The 21,108-nt window shown below is 37.0% G+C and overlaps 1 protein-coding gene across 21 annotated transcripts in view; it reads right to left on the reverse strand.

Annotated features, from left to right (window-relative positions):
• Positions 1-21,108, reverse strand: part of CTNND2 (catenin delta 2) — a 479,927-nt gene that overhangs the window by 106,629 nt on the left and 352,190 nt on the right. For all 21 annotated transcript variants that reach the window (XR_015733589.1, XR_015733588.1, XR_015733587.1 and 18 more), the window contains one exon: positions 7,623-7,836. Coding sequence is in view for 17 of the 21 variants with exons in the window: in XM_034411885.3 (XP_034267776.1) it covers positions 7,623-7,836 (214 nt within the window). In the remaining 4 variants the exon portion in view is untranslated. The remainder of the gene's footprint in view (positions 1-7,622; positions 7,837-21,108) is intronic.

A 21,108-nucleotide genomic window follows, 5' to 3' on the forward strand; every position in this document is an offset into this window, starting at 1 on the left:
TACAGTTTCCTAAGAAAAGGCATACCTTTTCAAGCATTTGTAGATGAAATGGGAGAAAAACCAGCAGGGAAGAACTAACTGCCTGGCTGGCGCTAGGATTTATTTTCTAGCCAGCCCTTTCTGCCAATTTTTCCACACTGTCTGAACAAATTGCTTGGAGAAAATTGGCCAGGGGATTGGTTCAGGGTTGGAAGTGAGAGAAACACTGCAGATCACTGGTTAAGTACAAATAATGCTCTCATCAGTTTTAATCAGTCAAGAACCTACCACTCATTTTGGACCGTAATTCACATCACTGCCAGTCTGTATGAGACAATGAAAAGGAACTATTCTTGAACATATTCACAGATGCCTATTTACTAGCAGGTTGTGAATTAATCTGATAAAGAAGGTAATATTTTCTTAGGAATGGATAGAAAATTGGCCAAGATGAAGGAGAACTAGTTTCATATCCCATCCCCCCCCAAGTTGTCTTTTACAGCCGAGAATGTTTCACTGAGAAAATGCTGAAAAATAATGCTGTGCCGATATGTTTATTTATAGTAAAGAGAAGAGGCTCCTTCCTCATCTCTCTCTTACGTGCACACGCAGGTGGCATTAACTGCCATGTTCTCTCTTTAATTCATTAATAAATCATAGATAAAAGGCATACTGAGAAGCAGAATTCCCCTTTGTTATTTATGTTCCTTAGTGTCTACTTCTCCCTTGCAGCAAAGTAGTGCGACTGAATGCTTTCTGTAACATTAAAATTCCATATCTATAGAATTGAGAGAGAGAGAGAGAGAGAGAGAGAGAGAGAGAGAGAGAGAGAGAGAGAGAGAGAGAGAGAGAGAGAGAAAGTTTGCATTGAATGTTAAAGAGTAGTGGAGAATTTTCTTGAGTTGCTGCTTTCATTGTCTTCCCTTGGCTTGGCGGGCATGGCAGGGGACGGATACTGTAAAATCTCCATTCCCTCCCCAATCCAGGGGAATGTTACTGCAAAATCCCCATTTTCTCCTGATCAGCTGGGATGTGGGAGGCAGAGAATAGATGGGGGTGGGGCCAGTGAGAATTTTTACTACAGGTTCTCCGAACTACTCAAAATTTCCGCTACCAGTTCTCCAGAACTGATAGAACCTGCTGAAACCCACCTCTGCCTAAGGTACTGGAAGTGGTGCTTCCCCTGTTATCCTGCCTGAAAGCACTGTATGCAGCCAATATATGGTACATTTATGTACACTAAAATGATTTATACAGTCTGAAATGATATGCTCCATGCAGACCATCTTGTGCCTCCAACTGGTCCTTTTTGTGGGATCCCCTTTCTGTTGGATTTCTTATCTCTTGGCCAATTGCTCAGCCCACTTGTGGCTACAAGAAAATAGAAACTCCAGTTTTTCTGCAATCACATTTTTTCTCTTTTTAAAATAAGTTGGTCAACTATAACAAGCCTTGAAACTAACCAATCAATGGCTTACTTAAAATAATTGCAAGAATTTAACTCTTGTAATTGGTAACTTGCCTATCAGGGAATTCCCTTCATAGATAGACAGGGAAAAGGTAGATCCTCACCTTCTGTTTTCATAGGATAGCTTATTGCCTCCGCCTCTCCTCCCTTATTCCTCACAGTTGAACCTCTTTCTTAATCTCCTACACTTACATCCAAGTTATTCAGTGGTCACATCTCAGTTATGGAAATTTTGACAACTACTAGATAATAGATATAAAAAAGTTTTTGCTGCTGTTGCTGACCAAAGGTCAAACAGTCAAACAAGCCACCTATAAAATACAAAACCTTTACTAGTCCATCCCTCTTTATTTCAAACATTTGACAGTATAATTGATAGGACTTTTGTAGCATGTGTGGTTGGGAATTCCCTTCCCAATGGCTGATCCTTGCTTTCTCTCCTCACATTACATTTTTAAGCTCCCATGCAGATACTCACAGCTAAAAACATTAAATTTCAGGTCACCATCAGAATTTACTCACTGGATTGTATCTTTGCTGGCCAAATACAACAACTACTAGATAGCAGCGAAAACTTTTTTTTTTTTGGCTACCATCTAGAAGCTGATAGGGAATCCATAGTTTCCACCCATAGTTTCAGGAATAATTAGATCAATCAATTGATGGCAAAATGGGAAAGGAGAAAACAAAAAAGAATCCTGGCAGCACATGGAGCATTATGCATACCAGGTGGGTAGATCTGCACAAAACAATTTTGGTAAGGCTGGAATTTCCACTGAAGAAACCATCAGTCATGGCCCTTAAATGCTCTGTGCAATGCAATACAGCCATTTCCGAGTGTGTAAGGGCACACCCTGTGGGGTAGTAAGAATTAGGATCACAGGTGGTATTCAGCCAATTCGTACCGGTTCAGGTGAGCCGATAACGGAGATTACGGGTGGGCCTGCCCACCCACCCACCCACTCACTCAGGCTCTATGGTGTCCTATTTAGGTATGATTTTGAGGCTGGGCGCATGCACGGAAGGCACATGCGTGAGCAAAGTGCATGTGCGGAAGGCTGGACGCATGCACATATAGTGCGCATGAAGCAAGTGTGTGGCGAACCAGCAGCAACAAAATGTGAAACTCACCGCTGATTAGGATGGCATGATTAACTACCAGCTCTGGGCAAAGATATGGGCCCGACAAAGCAGTTGTGTGGATGTGACTTTTCTCTGAGCTTTTGAACAGGGAGAATAATGTTTTCTTTGGCATGAGGAAATGTAATGTATTCTTTGGCGTGAGGAAATGTAATGTATTCTTTGGTGTGAGGACTTCAAGCAAAAAAAAATAAGCTTAATTGATTCTCTAGCACTTACATACAATTCCCTAGTTGTATATATGGAGTAAAGTATGAAGAATTAGATGAGTAATTTACTACTTAGCATGTAAGCATTTTAGTATTATATTCATAAAATAGTTCTACAATCTCATTAATAAAATTTATTAATGAGATTGTAGAACTATTTTATGAATATAATACTACATTCATAAGTATAAGTATATACATATTTAGCATTGCACTATTTATTTTTATAGTGTTTAGTAGTCTAAAACATTTTATTTACTTTTATTGAACTTTTACAAAATGTTTATATATTTTGTCTGAGCACTGTAGCTTCTTACAAAATTTGCATAAAACACTAGTCAATGACCATAATAAAGATGCTACTACTAAATACCACTGAGGCACAGAGACAAGTACTTTATTTTTAATTATATTAACAACCAATAGCTAATTAATTTGTTTAGTACACTATTTTTAATTCTCGGGAAAATGGACAATTAAATTAGAGTAGAATTAATTACTAAAATTTATAGTGTAAATATTTGAAAAAGTCTCAACTTAAATAATAAATGAAGTTTGAACAGCAGAGTTGGTAATACATATATATTTCTTTATAATTAGCATAATCTGGAGAAATATTTATTAGCAAATGTGATTTTAAGATTTGTAGAGTTTCTTTACTAAATTCTCAACCATGTACTGAAACAGATTTAAAGGCAATCTTATACCAAAAACAATTGCAGAGGACTAATTAAAATCCTCAATCTTCTTCCAGTACATTTTTAGATCACTTTCAAGGGACCTATTGATTCTGAACCAATATTTTGATAATATTGAAGAGGTTCCTTTGATTTTAAATGCATATACATCATTCTTTAAATATTGTTAATATTGTTGACTGATAAGATTTAAAAATACAATAAATGATTTTAGTTTTCTAATTTGTATCTAACTGTGGCCATTTTTGTCTGATTTACAACAAATAATACCTCAAACTCATACCATAGAAGATGGCATAATGGAATTATTTCACATTTATTGTTCTTGCTTTTCTGGGATTTGCCAGTACAGACTTTGGGATTTATATGCCAACATTAAGAGGGAATGTATCTGTGAAGCAGATAGGTGCTAGTATAGTAAGTATGGCAAACTATTGTGCCAAGACAGGAAGGTAACCCAGGATGTATAAAATCAAGGTAATTTTTGTGAAAGATTATCTCACTGTTTTATTTCTTTGGTGTTACCAAACTCACAGAGGATGTGGGCTAGAGGAGCTGGTAACTGGCAAACTGGATTGCAACTTGATTTCTATAATCTTGTAATCAAGATGAGTGACAAATTTAGGACTTTCATTTCTGTTTCTACCCTTTTATCCTGTGGTACTGGGATTATTCAAACTTTAATTACTTTCTCCAAGCAGAAGAAAAAGAAGGCAGAAACCAGCTGGCTACAAGTTGGTCAAAAAGTTTTAATTCCAAAGTCTCAGGTGTGCATTCAGTCAGTTCTAATTATTTTACACTTAATAGTCTTCATGCCCATTTATGTTAACTTGAAGAAATTATGATGACATAATTGCTGAAAGGCACTTAGATTGACAAAAAGAGAGAACTTTAGAATTTGGCCAAGAAATTGATCATTTGAAATCTAAATTTTATATTTTGTGTGACATGCATAAAATAGGAAATATGTTGTAGTAAACTATAATAACAATAGCAGTCATCACTCCCAACCTCTAACCCCTAATAGGGAAAATTATATTATAATTGGGGCTCTTGGAGGTTGACATCCAAATCTCTGAATTAAAAGATTCAGATGTTTTCTAAATCTGTTTTTCAGACTAAATGGTTTATTTTGAATATAATGCTTCTGGGGAAAGGAGTGGTCTGAATTAATGTAAATTATTATGCAAAATATAATTTTACAATGGAAAAGAAAATAAATATCTAAAATGGAAGAAAATGTGGAATAAGGACATTTATATTGAATTTTACTAAAACCAATAGGAAATCTTGTTTTTCAACATTTTAAACAATTATGCAACACACAGAAAAAATATGTAAATCTTTATTGCATCATTTCTGTAAACTTCTTTTCCATTCTTCTTTAATCTGAATACTGAAATCACAAGAAAAGCACTTTTCTCCATCTAAACCTCTATTCGGATATTTTAATCACTTACCACATTTTTGCTTTATGATGAATGTCATTCCACTGCCTCAAGTTCATTATCAGAGATCCCATATGTCAGCTTCCCTATACTTCCTCCAGTCATAAACTTTCAATCAAAGTAACTTTAAAAGTTCTCCCTTGACCCTTACTAATGTTTTACTAGTGCTATTTATGAAATAATACTTGCATAACCAGGCATTCTGTCAGGAAAATGTACATGTGCATAAAATTTAGTGTTCCCAATTTGAAAAAGTTGAGTAAGAGACAGTTTTAAGTGTGAATCAGGTTCTTCACATCCAGAACAGCTTCTTTTACTTCAAACTTAAAACCCAGTGATTATAATTCAGTGATCCTCACATTTGGAAATATTTGCACATATTTATTTATTCATTAATTTATATTAAGTGTAGCATGAAGAGCAGGGTTATTCTGCTGGTAGAGGACCTGAGATTGAGGAAGACATACCATTCATAGGAGCGAGAAGAGATTTTTATAGCTTGTATTTGGTTTCAAGGACAAGCTATAATTACTTATGCCCCTGCATTCTGCACTAATTGTAGCTTCCAGATTGTCTTTAAGGGTAGTAGCCCCATGTAGAGCCATGTAACAGTCCAATCAAGAGATGGTTACAGCTTGAGTGATAACAAGCAATCTCCTCCCAATCTAGGAACAGATACAATTGGTACAAAAGATGAACTTCCGCAAAAGCCCCCTCGCCCGCCTGCCTGCCTATCAATCTAGTCATTCATCTCAGTGGGAAACAATCATAAACTCCATTAAAACCAAATGCAGCTATAAAAATCTCTTCTCATCCTTATGGGTGGTATGTGTCTTCCTTAATCTCCCAAACCTGGGAGTTTAAGGGTTCTGCATAGTATTTTAGCACTGCACTTTTCTGGACAGAGAGCTCTTATATTGTTCGTAGGAACTATTGGAGCCATTCTCCCAGTTTAGGAGTCACAGCCCTAAGTGCTCCTATCACCCTGGGACGACTTTGGCTTTTACTTTCTATATCCTCTCTAGTTCCTCCTTCAGGTCTTGGTACTTTTGTAGCATCTCATGCTCCTTCTTCCTCGGGGTCTATGATGACTCAATGCCACTAGCTCGACATGGCCAGCAGGAGGCACCCTTCTCACCACTGCAGAGTCCTCACTGCCAACTTGCAGCTGCCATCTCTTTGCAGGACTTCTCAACACCATAAATTTGCAGGTGAGCAAGCGGGCTGTCAGAGGGAGGTGGCGATGGGCGGAGCTGCCCAGATGGAAAGCGAGTGGAGGTGGGGTGTCAAAACGGAAGCCCCTGCTGCCCTCCAAGGTTTTTTTTAAAGCTACGTTGCTTAATGTGTGAGGATGTCTTGCTCTGAAAATAAGGGCAGTTTTGGGAAGCAATGGGGTGGGATGTCAGCTTTTTTAAAAACTAAAAGGGCTTGTTTCAAGTTGCATTCAAATCCTTGCTGATCAAGCAGATTGCAAAGTTTGCAGTCGCATTTAGCTGTAGGTCTGATGAACTATGGAAACGGGGCTGCATGGACAAGAAAGTTTGAAGTCCAAACTGAAAAAAAACCCTCTTCTCTTTTCACAACATTGGTGTCGGCTTTGGAGGGAACATTGCTGTGATTCTCCATTCAAATGCACTCTGCCCATGACGCAAAACACCATGAAATCATCCACCCAGCTTTGGGGAAAAGCACTCTGCATATGACCAGAAACACCATAAAGTCATCCACCTGGCTTTGGGCGGAAAGCATATGACCAGAAATACTATGCTTTCATGGTGTTTCTGGTCACATGCAGAGTGCTTTTTCCCAAAGCCAGGTCCTGCCAGCTCAAATGTCGCCCAAATGAACAAGCTCTGTGTCAGATGTTTGGGATCCAGGACAATCTGATGGTTAAGTGAGCTAAGTGAGCATTAAATAGATGGACTATAATTAAGATGATTAACAGTTTGTGCTTTGTTTCAAGTCAGGTTGTAAACTACTTCAGGGAGACCAAGGACAGGTAGTAGAACCAAGGACTGAAGCAGAAGGTTGAAACAAAGCTAACATTTTTTGTTTTATTATTATCTGCCAGTAATTCTGTCACTCGGACATGATGCATCATATCATCATCACAACAAGGAGTATCTAATGAATTCTGCCTTTGACAGGTTAAGAGTTGAAAGATGAAACGATTAAAATATTTGGAATCTGTAATCAGAGCTGAATCATACACCCTGCAGTCAGGATAATATATGCTAACTTATTTTTTTTCCAAGAGAAGGCAGAAGAAGATCTTAAAAGGGGATGGTCCAAATAATAGTCAGGATTTACAGAATATCAGAATACCATTAATAGTATTTTAAAGAATCATCAACCACATTATACACTGTAGGAAATGTCATTCTTCTTCCCTTAATCAAAGAATTTGTAGCAGCATCACCAGAGCTTAACCACAGTAGCAATCACAATTGTTATGAAAACTGCTGTCTGCACACTACTCAAGATGGAATATGGATATGCATGTGTCTTGCTGAATGTGCATATTCTACATGTTGGCAAAACCAAGATTTGTTTTAATATGTTCAAATATACAAGTACAATATTGAACCCGTGTTTTGTTTTCCTCAAGCAATGTATTAAAGTGTCTCAGGTACTGAGTTAATTCTCAAAAAAACATGCAATAAAGGAAAGATATTCAAACCTGTGACCAGTTCTCTGATTTCCAAATCTGTAGTCTTTCGGAGTAATCGTACTAGTGCTGGAATACCCCCACAGTTTTTCAAAGCAATTTTGTTGTCATCATTAGCTTTCCCATATACCAAGTTCCTCAGAGCCCCACAGGCACTACGGTGGACTTCTGTCATTCGATGGTCCAATAGATCCACCAGTAATTGTATCCCTCCTTGTCTTCTTATCTGCATCAGCAAGATAAAACCAAAGAAATCAGAAACTAATCCTCAGTGTGGTTATTCCTCAGTTTTTAGACAGCAATTAGAAGAGAAAATGCAGCAGCCAGCAAGGAAAGATGCTGGACTGATTTTCTATAATACCTTTGAAAGCAAAATCTTTTCCAAAAACTCAAGCACTGATCAAGCACTGATCAAAACAGCTGGACAGATTATGAAAAAAATATTTGGAAAGTACCCGTCCCCCATGCCATAGATAAAATACTAATGGTTGAAGATATTATTGTCAGTGTGTGGAGAAATCTGTCAATCAGAATTTTTTTTATCAAGGATGACTGAATGGCATTCCAGTTTCTAACTGCTTACAGTAGTTATATACCAATAAATTAGCATCTGCAAGGCAATTACTTGCTATGAAAAAGTAAAAAGTCTGTAACATTTGCTTTACAAAAAAAGACTGGTATATCTTGGACACAACATTAAATTATATTGTATTCTTTGTTTTGTTTTTGGCTTAGGATTTTTGCAAACCTAAATTATTCAACAAAACATTCCTAAAATATTGTGACTTAACATTAATATAAATGCACCCAATATAAACATTAAAATGTTTTTTAAAGCAAGCTACAGTGCATATTCAGGATGTGTAGAAATTACTGGGAGAACTGTAACAGTAAATGAGATATTAGTTAAAACCAGAATTAATTATACTGAACTCCTACATTTATTTATTTGTTTGTATCAGGGGTGGGTTCTAATTTTTTTTACTACCAGTTCTGTGGGTGTGGCTTATTTTGTGGGTGTGGCTTGATGGTCATGCGACAGTGGGCATGGCTTGATGGTCATGTGACAGTGGGTGTGGCTTGATGGTCATCTGACTGGATAGGCATGGCCAACTCAATGTAACTCACGTCAAAGGGTGCCTCGCCTGGCCCCTCCCCTCCCAGTCATTCCTTGTCACACTCAGCCTCAACGTATCTATAGTTCTGTAAAAATGTTGTTCACCTTTTTTCAACTTTATTATCTACATACTATAGATGCACTTTCATGGACCACTGAAAGGAGGAAATGGCTCACATGCTTTGCCCAAGAGTGTGATAGGCAACAGGCTTTTAAGGGGCTGCCAGAAAGAAGCGGGGGGGGCAATGTATTTTCCAAAGCACCAGAAGGCAAAACAAGAAGCAATGGATAGAAACTGAACAAAGAGAAAAGCAACCTAAAACTAAGGAGAAACTTCCTGACAGTGTGAACCAATATAGGTGCAAAATATTTTAGTCATAATTTCACATATAAAATAGCCATTTGTGTAATACAACCTGCTTATTGTTCAAAACAGTCATTAGTATTATGGCTGATGTTTGACAGCAAGCCTAAAAGTCAAAGATTACAAGAATGCTCCTTTCTCTCTATGTATACAAAACATCACATACCAGGAATAGCATATTAAGATGGACTTAATCCAGTGGTAGGTTTCAAATTTTGTTACTACCGGTGGCTTGGTGGGCATGGCATGGCGGGCGTGACAGGGGAAGGATACTGCAAAATCTCCATTCCCTCCTCACTCCAGGGGAAGGATACTGCAAAATCCCTATTCCCTCCCCACTCCACGGGAAGGTTACTTCAAAATCCCCATTCCCTCCCAACCCCACTAACCTGCTCTGGGAAGGAATCAAACTCCCCCCTCTTCATTTCCCCAAATAAAATATTACTCATAAGAAAAGGCTCCCAGAAAAGCAAGGAAAAATCAAGCTGCTAACAAGGAACCTGCCTGATACTCATTCCACATTCCTGCCAGCTGCATAAAGGAAACTTTGTAAGAAGAAAACAGCTACCGGTGCTTAGAGATAACAGAAAGTGGAAGCCGGAAGTTTGGCTCCATTTTCAAGCAGGCAGAAAACTCATTCAAGACAGGATATTTCACAATGGAAATCGCCCCCTATTAACCCCCTATGTTCCTCTCATTGCAGGACACGATCATCGGTTGAGGGGGGCAGCCTGCCAGCCCTGGAGGCCATATTTTTCTTGGGATCTTCAGGGCTGCCACACTTAGTGCTGTGGGAAATTGGGAGGGGGGATTGCATGGAGTTGCAGAGATATCTAGCCATAATAACATTCTTTTCTTTGAGAGTCAAGGACATCCAGCCTGGAGTGGCGTGACTGGGAGGCATCTCCAGTTGGGATGGTGCATTGATTGGGCCACGTGATGGACATGTGGGTGCAGGGGGAAGGGACTTGGACTTTCTTTTGGGTGGGGAAAACCTGGAAGCTTTCAGATTCGGGTTTTCCCGGATGTGCCAATATGACATCTCTACTAAAATGGAACTTTGAGGAACTTCTAGCCTCGAAGTCTTCTTTCGTTGGGGGTGTTACTTGGAACCCTGACAGATCTATTGGGTCATCCTTTTAGAGATATTTCCTTACTTAAATGGATAAACAGAATCACCATAGGCAAGCAAAAATGCATTGGGAGCAAGAGTAACTTACTACTTCCTGCCAGCTTCTTGTGGGAAGCTGGAAGGGAATGTTGGAAATCACCATATGACTGTGGCTGACTGTGACACTGCAGCAACCAAAACTTTGAGAATAAAGTTGTTGTGAAAACCCTTGGAATTTCAATTAAACAGGAGTAATAGGTCCCATAATTTGTATGCATTTTTTAAGTTAGTGGAGAGTAGTAAATGAGAGAAATTTGTTTCTTATAATATTTATAATATTAGGGAAGGAGAGGAAGAGAGGGAGAGCTTTTAAGGGTAAGAAGGAATTTATGGTATTCAGAAAACAAATATCCCACTGTTTTTCAAGAATCTTTCTCCAAGTATCAGAAACTGGTGGTGGAATAATTTTACATTGCCAAGAAGTAAACAAATTACATTCACCTTCTTCTGTCTCCCAACTTCCACCTTTTATTGCTTGTGATAAGTACCAGCCAGGTACTTAACTCATCTTAACTGCCTGAGAATGAATTATAGCTGGATATGTAAGTGGCTGAGCATACTACAACCTATTGCTTCCATTAATGTTCTCTAACTTGCCTTTGAGTGAGCATCAAGGTCACTCATTCCAATTTAAAAAGGGAAATGGATCCTTTTTAATCTTTATATTTAAGAAGGAAAAGGGGTTGAAAATCATAATATATCTATTGTATACTAAGATAGTCACAACTGGGCTGGGTACCACTAGATGGCAACAAAGAGACAAAGAAAATGTTAAAAGCTTCTATCATCTACTGAGGGTCCAGATGTGTGCAATCCAAATATGTTGAATTGAGTGACATATGGATTTCTGTAAATAAAATCAAACAAGCAAATGTGGCAATCTACTGCAAGGAGGAGAGAACATATATCATGTTCTTCATAGGATACAATATTTCAGTCGCGTTCTATGGATGAAATTATGAAAAAATGAAGAAACAAAAGGAACTTTCAAGTAAAGAACTAATTCCACTGTTTCTTAAATTTCTAAGCACCAATAGAATAAAGTTTCTGAAAGTACAACTATGTTAGTTGCAGTTACTGAATCAACAGAGTTGAATAGATTTCTCATGATTCACTCTTTCATTTGATTATGTGCCATCAAGCTGTTTTCACTTCTAGCAACCACATAGATCAGGGTGGTCAAACTCGTGGCCCGCGGGCTGGATGTCATGATACATCATGTGACGCTGCCGTGACAACACGAGTTTGCCACCCCTGACATAAAATAGATTTTTTTCAAAACAATCTATCCCTAATCTGTTCTTTCACAAGGATTCTAATTTCCCAAGGATTCACAAAGGTGCACTCACTGTAATTGAATGCATCCAATTTACTGTTTCCTCCCTCCCTCCCTCTTCTCCACCCTGCAATATTATTAACAAAATTTTTAACAGTGAATTGTTCATAGAAAATAACTGTATTTGAAGCCAAGATTCCAATGACACGTAACTTATTTACTCCTACTTTACTTTTTCCACTGGTATAAATACCTATACTAACAAGAAATGACAAAATGACAATGTATGATAAATTACAATCATGTCCCTTCAACTTAATGGGCATTCAGAAACCACCTTTTTCATCAAGAGTTGTGTCCAGAGCTTCTTAAGTTTTTTTTTACCACTTCCTCTTATCTCAAAGATAATAAAATCTTCCTTAGAGTGAGATACAAAGTGGTTTAGAAAACAGAGCTCAGACTTCTAATGTCTTTAGCATTATATAACATATAACATTTTACAGTGTTAATTTCCCCCAGAATTGTAGGAAAGTGACACCATTATGTTACATTTCAAAGAAATTGGTAGGGCTGTGCAAAGCCTGCAAACCAGATGTTTCATGGCGCACAGGAAAATGGATGAAGCATTACAAAGTATTTCTTTAGAACACATTTCTCTGTTTGGTATCACTGCAAGTTTCAAACAGCTAGGTTGAGGGCTTTATGCAAAGGGAAATGGTAATTATTCCCAAATAATTAAGCATTCTGTTTTTATTTTACAGATTTTAAATCTACTTTTAACCCAATTACATGGCCCTTGCTTAGAATGATTTAGTAGCTTTCTCCCTTGTTAGATATTTCTCTTTATTTATCTCTCTAATAGGGAAGAGAGCTTGAACAATCTCTAAGTCCCAAGAAAGCCCTGAAACATTTAGATTGATATACTACAGAGGAGTACAGAGATAACTTGGAAGAAAATATATGAAAGCCATTACAAAAGCATCAGCTGGAAAGACAGGAAGGAGTGAGATAGAAACTCAAACTTGGTCTGCCTTGTCTCTCTTGGGTATAAAAGAAAGGAAAAAGAAATGGTCACACTTTCCAGATTCTGTTATTATAGTGTGTATCTTTCTTACATTAATTTTACTGAAGATTGTAATTTTCAACAATACAAACTAAAGAAAAAAGAAAAATAGGTGTAGAAAAAATAATACAATAAAGAATAAAAGAAATAAGTGTTTTCCCCTTTACCACTATCAACAAATTTTAGTAACTTATCATTTTCTCTTAAAATACAACAAATCTCATATACCATCTCTTATCTATAATAAATCCATAAAATATGTCATTTCAGTCCTGATTTCAGCAAATATCCATTAAGAGATAACATATCTATTAACCTTAAATAAACCAACTTTGTATTCCTTTTACTACCAACTTGATAGTAAAGTTTAGTTCCTTCAAATAATATCTTAGCCTTGATTTATCTTCATTTTTTTCTTTGTCCCTTCTCACAATATTATTCAAAGCTTTAATAAGCCTCTTTTGTAGAACCAGTATAAGAAACTTATCTATGTCATTGTCTTAGTTTCTTTTGTAAGCCCAATGATACAACTTTTTCAATGCAATTTTTAAATCCGCTTTGAAATCAATCTTAATCATGTTGGGTAGTATTTGTTCTTCTTTGATAGCATCTATCTATAGAAGCAGTGAAGGAACTTGGTTTGGAAACCACAAATTTGGTAGAGGAGGCCCTAACAAAGGATTGGAGAATGGACTTATTATATCTAACTGGAAAACAATTTGGACTGGAATTTTTTGGAAAGATAGTTCGACAACAGAGGTTTATGATTCTGAGAAATAACATACCATTGTTGGGAAAGTTCTCAACCAAAATTTTAAAGAAAAGTTTTGCTATTAAGAATCAAATGAGGATGTTTGCTCCTGGACTGATCAGAGATAATGTTTGTGGTGATTTATGGTAGATAAGAATCTACCTACAAGAAGAACTTTCTGCGAGTTAAATTCAATAACAGATTGTTAACAGAGGGCTTTGAAGTTTAACTTTCTTTTGGTTCACCTGTTAACTACTTTGTTTTTATATACAGTAGATAGATGACAGGTCAAATTGGTTGCGAATAGATGTAGCAGTTTATAAATTTTGGGCCTGTTACAAAACAGGGGGACCGGAAGTTTCCAGCCTCCGGAGGGCCTCTGGGGAAGGCCGTTTTCACCCTCCCCAGGCTCCTAGAAATCCTCTAGAGCCAGGGGAAAGCGAAAAATGGGCCGTCCCCACCCCCCAAGGCCCTCCAGAGGCTGGAAACAGCCTGCTTCCCGACTTCCGGTGGGCCCGAAGGACCGAAAATCAGCTGGCAGGCACGCGCATGTGCGCTGGAGCTGAGCTAGGGCAATGCTCGCGTACTCAACAATATGTCTACGCGTGACACCTGTGGCACGTGTGCCATAGGTTCGCCATCATGGCAATATATTTATCAGTATTCAATTAGGGAGGATAATAGTATATGTATATTTGTTTCTGTCTTTTGTCCTTTTAATGCACATTTTTCTTTTGTTTTTAAAAATTTGTCTATTTTTGTTTTTGTAATATTTCTTTTTTTCCTTTCTTTTGGAATTTGTATTTCATCTTAACTCTCTGAATTAAAAGAAAAATTATTTAAAAAGTATTTCCAAAAAAGGTATCTCAACAGATAGATGAATGTCCTGGAGCCACTCTTTAATATCATTCCCTATTTTATAGGTGGTTGAAATCATGCTTGCTGTTCAAAATATTGGTGTAAATATTCACTGATAGGATTCTACATAAAAGCTACTCATTCCTTGAATTTGTGACTACATATTTCAAGGGAATGTAGTGGCCATGGGGGGAACTTCCAAGTTCAAAGGATTTGTAAGACTTTACTTAATTCTTCTACAATTTCACTTATATGAATTAGAATGACAAATCATTTGGCATCCTTTCAGTTCTATGCTAATCGGATCTTCAGAGATCTGACAATTAAGCCTTTAGGGCCTTTCCCTGAATCTGGGCACTCTGCCAATAGTAGAACTGAAAACAAAACAAAATGGACCTATTAAATAGTATGTCAACGATCTTTGATAAGTTGACCTTGAGAAGCACTGCAAAAATTCTTGCTTACTGTATATGTCTTAACCTCTTCCCTTTCTCCCACCTCTGACAGAAGAAACTAAACTCTTTTCCTCTGCTATCCAGAAATTAACAATCAACAAGCCAGAAATAAAGGTTTAAAAAAAAATAATTGTGGGTCTAAGGACCTCTCTAGTCTGATCACAAATAGCCATACAACTTTTTTGTCTGAAGTGTCCAATCTGCCTGTTAGACACTGAAAAGCCATCTGATTTACATTGCTACTTTGATGGCAACTTAGCCCTTCCTTCTTGCAACTTATTAAACGCTGATACAATTATTTCATAGTTGACATGTACTGTGTTTCCCCGAAAATAAGACCCTGTCTTATATTGTTTTGTACCCTGAAATAAGCGCTTGGCCTTATTTTCGGGGAGGTCTTATTATTATTATTATTTTGGGGTGCGTGGAGCAAGATGGGGCTCCTCTTGCCGTCTTACCTGATTTCCAGCTCTGCGTTTAAATATTTTCGGGGAGGGCTTATTTTCAGGAGGAGGCTTATTTTAGTGCATGCGCTCAAAAGCCCTATTGGGCTTATTATCAGGGATGTCTTATTTTGGGGGAAACAGGATACATTCTACTGCTTGCCCTTGTTTCAATGAAGATTTTATTATATTAACCAGTCCAACTCACTGATATCCCTGTGAGGAATATGGATCCACACTTGCAACAGGAACATTCTCATCAGGAGAAGGTCATCCTAAATTGGCTCAGCAATTTAGGAATATGCCTTTGACCAAGCTCCTGCCTCTCCCCCATACAGATCTGACCTGATAACCAAGATCTAATGTCACTGAATGTTTCTCTCTCTCCTAGGAATGGAAGGATGGATTCTGACTGGATTTTTTTTTTGGCGGGGGATGAAAAGATTATATTTCCAGTCATTTGGTCATTAGCATTCTCCCTGAGAACTCTTAAAGCCACTTGGGGGTTTATCTTTGCCCTCAGGGGTCACCTGAATCACAATCAATTGCACTCTGATTCAGGTGAACCTGACTGCAAAGAAATACAATCCTACCATCCCCCCCATCTGATCAGAACCTATCCTATCCTTTCATCCCCCTACCATCCAGTCTCAATTGTCAGTACTATCCTTTCATCTATCCCACCATCACAACTGATGAAGTTTTTTGGATGAGAAACAAAACATTCTTCTTCCTCAAAGAAAAAACAGTCCAGTTGCTTTTTCAAAAAGCAACTTTGAGAAAAGAACAATAATTTCTCAGTTGAAAAATTCTAAAGCACCAGGTAAAGATATCATTTTGCCACAATTACTGAAAATATGGGCTTCTGTGCTACTCCCCATATTTACTGATGTTAACAATTCTTTGCCACTTCTTAAACAGTAATTTAATTCCATCAAATTTTCAAACTATAAGAAAAGTGATGGGTAAAATCCTTCTTACTGCCTTCTAATTATTTATTGGCAGTAAATTAGTAGGTTTTATACTAGATTGCTCTATCAACATTTTTAGATAGGATGTATCTAGAGAATATATGGGCCCGTAAAGTGATAGGATTTAGATCAGGATATTCAATTATGAATCAATGTTCAGTCCTAAACTAGTTAGTTAAGGAATATTCCAGCCTTTTAAATCACTTTTATTGATTTAAAAATATTTGTCAACTCTATTCCTCATGAAAGACTTTGGAAGAAATTTGCCACAACATCTATTTGTTATGCCAAAATACTATTATGCAAATCAGAGGTAATTGTACTGGCAATCTAACTGCCCCATTCTTATCATAAAAGGAATTAAATAGGGTTGTATTCTTCTTCTTTTACTTCTGTATTAATGATATTGTTATGGTTTTTGCTAAGCCAGAGTTTTATCTTCCAACTCTTTCTTGCCCGTTAATCAATTTCATTATTCTGTATGCAGATAATGTGGCCATCCTATCTGTCAAGTGAATTACTTCATTTTATATCGTTTTATTTTTTCCAAGAAAATTTCATTTCTTAATTATGCATTTTGAAATAATATAAAAATAGTTAAAATAAGAAAATGAGGTACACCGAACCATAGGCAGATAAGCAGCAAATGTGAAATAACAAGTCAAGTCTTTCTCATATCTACGAGTAGTTTTCACCAACACATGGTAATAAAAAGCCATCTTAAAAAATCTTAAAAGGGCATTAGCCAACTCTACAACACTTCTATAGATACTTAATTATAACTATCCAGATCTCCTAATCCCTATATTAAAGGTCTTCAAAGCTAAAGGAACACCTATATAATGACTTATGTGTGGACTATAACAGTCATGATTATTTGAACAAGCTTGCTTCCAAAGATCCATTCTGGAAATAGCCTCTGCAGATGGAGTTAAAACAGGCATTCATTCCATCCATAGCTCTACCATAATTTGAGTTTTCAACTATGGGTGGAAGGTACTTTCAATGGACCATGACAGATTTCCTAACATGTATCTTGTTGAACAGTCTGGCATGTCTCACTCTATCTCATAGCTAAATCAGTTTACCCAGGCCATCTCACTCCATTACAGAAAATTCAGATTTTCACTTCCAGGTTTCATTTCAGTTAGTCACCAAACCAAGGACATGTTCAAACAGGGAATTCTCAAGTTGCCATAGAGACACTTGTAACATCAAATCCTGAAAATGGCTAGCTCAGAACAAAAAAACCTTTCAGTTAGAAAACTATTTAACAAGGCTAACCAGAGCCCTAACCAAAATAAATTTTGAACACCTGGCAAAACATGGGTGATTTCACCAAGTACCTTATCAAGGGAGGATATGTACATGTGGTACATCATTAATACAGGCCATCACTTATATCCTCTTTGATTGTCAATTATATACTTCAGCTAGAGCACAACATAGTCACTAATTGACAGAATATACCACTGGGATCTCATCAATAATTTATCTTATTTTCTTCAAGGTACAAACACAAGGATAGTTAGACAGACTGTTTGTAGTTGAAATTATTCAACTGAGAGTTTGGAGATCATGCTATTGAATTATTTTGTTTAATATTTTTATATCCCAATATGCTGTGTTATTTTTATCTTGTTTGATATGATCATTTGACTTTCATAAACAATAAACAAATGCATTCTAATACATCACTACTTTATTTAAATCTTTAAAAAAATTATAGGTAGTAAATAATGCATTGCACCAATACTATATATTTTATTTTATATATTAAAATATGGACTTTGAAACCCAATGTTGAATGTGGCACAATTTTCTATATAAAATTGTGGTCCAGGAATTGTTTCAAATTAGAATTAATTTTGTAAAGTAAACCAAAGAATCCATACCTCAGGTCAGCTCTCGTGGATGCCTACTTGCACTAGCATCTTATTTTCTAGGGAATTTCTTAAAATAAATTATCCAAGGACCAAGATTTTAATTTTCTCTAGAAAGTGTTTCAATTCCTTTATTAAATGGGAAATTAATAAAGACAACTTTTGATCAGGTTAAGACCTTCCAGGTATGTAGGCATCCATTTCAACTGAGCAAGTTTTTTGTTGATGTCCCTAAAGCCTACAATGCACTCTTGAGTATAAGTCAATAACTCTTGTATTGCTAAACTGTCCATTGCATCATTCATGGCATATGGTATTTATAAACCCTATTGTCAGAACTGTTTGTTGTTTTTCTGACTACGAATTTACCAAACTTATTCTACAAGTTCAAAAATGTTGGCAGGTTCTTAACAATAGCAGTTGCTTGCCAGAGTCAATTGCTAACTCTTTTTCATTACTGTTTCAGATTTGGCTTTGCTGTGCTTTGAAGTATTACATTTGTGTTTTATTGGCCTGGGACCGTAAATAAATAAACATTCTTGAATGAGATGGAACTGATATCCAGCACTGAAGCAGAAGTATTGGAGATTAATTCAATGAAGTGTAAGAAATTAATTCACTGCTCTTCTCCATAAAATAAAGCAACTATTAAGACTAACAGGTCATTAAACACTGCAAACCAAGGAATCATGATGAGAGAGCAGCAAGAATGGGGGGTGGGTGGAGGGGGAGAATGGTAAAATATATGATTTATCCATAAGATAATTTAATTTTTCTGAAATTCCTTGATTCAGGTGACTAATGGGATTAGTGACTTGCAAGAATCACTCTGGTTTAAGCATCATGACTGAATTTAATATTTTACATAATTGACACCCCCTTTTTTTGGAGAGGGTGTGCAGCTGTGCCATGCCAGACACCCAGAGAAACATATTGGGACTGCAACTTCATAGACAGCTCTGAATTGGAATAATTCAGTTGGAACAATTGAATTGGAACAAGGTTGGTTAAACCTGTCTACTTTGCCTTCCATGAAACAAAATTTGTTCTGAAGTACTCCAATTCTCCTCAGGTTAAATATGTACTGGGGTTTAATTTCAACATAGAAAACACCACCTGCATGATTTAATTGGATGAGATTACTACTGAATCAAGTGTAGAAAATTGTCAAGACAAAGCATTTGGTCACACAGGTCAATGACATACAGAAAAATACTCTTGGGGAAAAGACTGACAAGCTAATTTTATAGGAAGTGTCCTACGTTCCTTACCTTAACTCTGTCCCTAATATTTGCAGACTTCACCAGTGGAACTCAGAGTTCAGAAACATGTTAAAAGTAGAGTATTAAAGTTGTAAAATCCTAGTAGAATCTTAGTTTAAGTCAATAGACTTGAAATGGACAAGGTCAAGGATTCCAGGAATGCTGTTTAGACAGGTAAAGTAGAATTAAATAATAGAATCTTGAAAACCTGTTCACATTTCTCTCTCTCAAAAAAAATAAAAAAATCATGGGTCAGTTGCAGTTTCTTTTTCATGCTTTCCTCTTTCTCAAGTCTGGGTAGCCCTTTTTCAAAAATTTCCTCTGAATGTCTTGCTCATTCTTTCACTATTCCCAAGGTCAGATCTATCTATATTCCTTGACAGAGAGCCAACCTCTAGAAAGTGATTCTAAAGTTGTGAAAAGTATCTTCATGTTATCCAGTCAGAAATAGCAAACATAGGCCATAACAGTAAAAAATAGTTTAGAAAGAGTAAAAGCAAAAAGTAGAACATATGTTGAAGCCAACCTTGAAATGTAAAACATAGGGGCTTTTGTTCACTGTTTGGCTGAGATATATCTGTTAGACAAATATTTTACAAACTCTGGTGTAGAAAGATGTTGGGAATTTGACTGCCACATATTTTGATACTACAATTTGCCTGTTATAATAGTCAAAGTTGTGTCTAGTAAAAAAAGATAGACTTTTTGCTTCAGAGAATGATTTAAAGGTCAATATAGTCCAGCCAGAACTTCAGAAAAATTCAGATTCCTGGGGAATTTGATAATGGAAAAGGATTTTTTAAAGCACGCTTATTGCTGAACTTAGCTAATAACTTAGCTAAGAGAGAGATACACAAAAGGGATTTTTGAACACAAAGTTCATATAAAGGACTGCAATCTTGCAGTGTTTACTTTATCAACACATTGCTTCAGAAGTATCTCTTCAATAACGAACAATGAGGAAAGTGCAAATACTCTCTGTTTGAAAAGTTATCACAAATTTTACACTGTGGTTTGATGTTAATTTCTACAATGTTGGTAGATCAAAGGCACTACCTTTATTTACAAGGTACCCTGGGAAAGAAGCACAGAAAGAAAAACATTGCTTCCCCATGCAGAATTATATCAAGAAAAACATATCTTGGAAATTCTCCCCACTCCATCAAAGCAATATGGTTATATAGAAAAAAGAAGGGTTTATTGAATCTCCTTTTTCCCACTAGCCAGGAAGAAACCAAATCAAATCAGTTTTATCCATTATTGCATGTACTCTCTAGAACCTTCAACCCAGGATGAAAGCTATCAGAATGAGAGGCATGAAAAAAATACAATGAAACAAAGACAATAATCGCTTAAAAGAACTATTTAGAGAGGAGAGGAGAGAAGGTGGCTGAATGCTTTAAAAGTAGTCCTCAAGTTATGACTATAATGGAGCCTGCCCATTAGGGTTGCATATTGTAAATGAAGTGTCTCAATTAATGACCCCCCAATCCCTGCTCTCTCCAATGCAATTGTTAAATGAATGTGCAGGTTGTTAAGTGGAGGAGGGGTGCCTCAGAGGTGGGGAACCCAAGGCCTCCTTTACCCCCAAAGGCACTTGGTGCTCTGCCCTCCATCCCCGTCCCCCCAAGGCCTTGACTTGCTCTCAGGCTGGTTACTCAGCCATGCAAGGGAGCCTAAAGCTGGTCAGCAGAAGTGACCAGCATACCAAGACAATCACAGTCTGTAGGTTGAGACTACTTCCTATCTTCCCAAGGCCTCCTCCTGCCCCTGGGATTCCGTTTCCTATGGCTGTGGGAAGCCAGAGAATTACCTAAAGACAAACTATTGCTTTGTGTGTGTGTGTGTGTAAAGGAAGCCAGAATTCTACATTCTCACATCTTG

Source organism: Pantherophis guttatus, chromosome 3 (assembly GCF_059756535.1).
Source record: "Pantherophis guttatus breed Tessera chromosome 3, ASM5975653v1, whole genome shotgun sequence".
NCBI lineage: Eukaryota > Metazoa > Chordata > Lepidosauria > Squamata > Colubridae > Pantherophis > Pantherophis guttatus.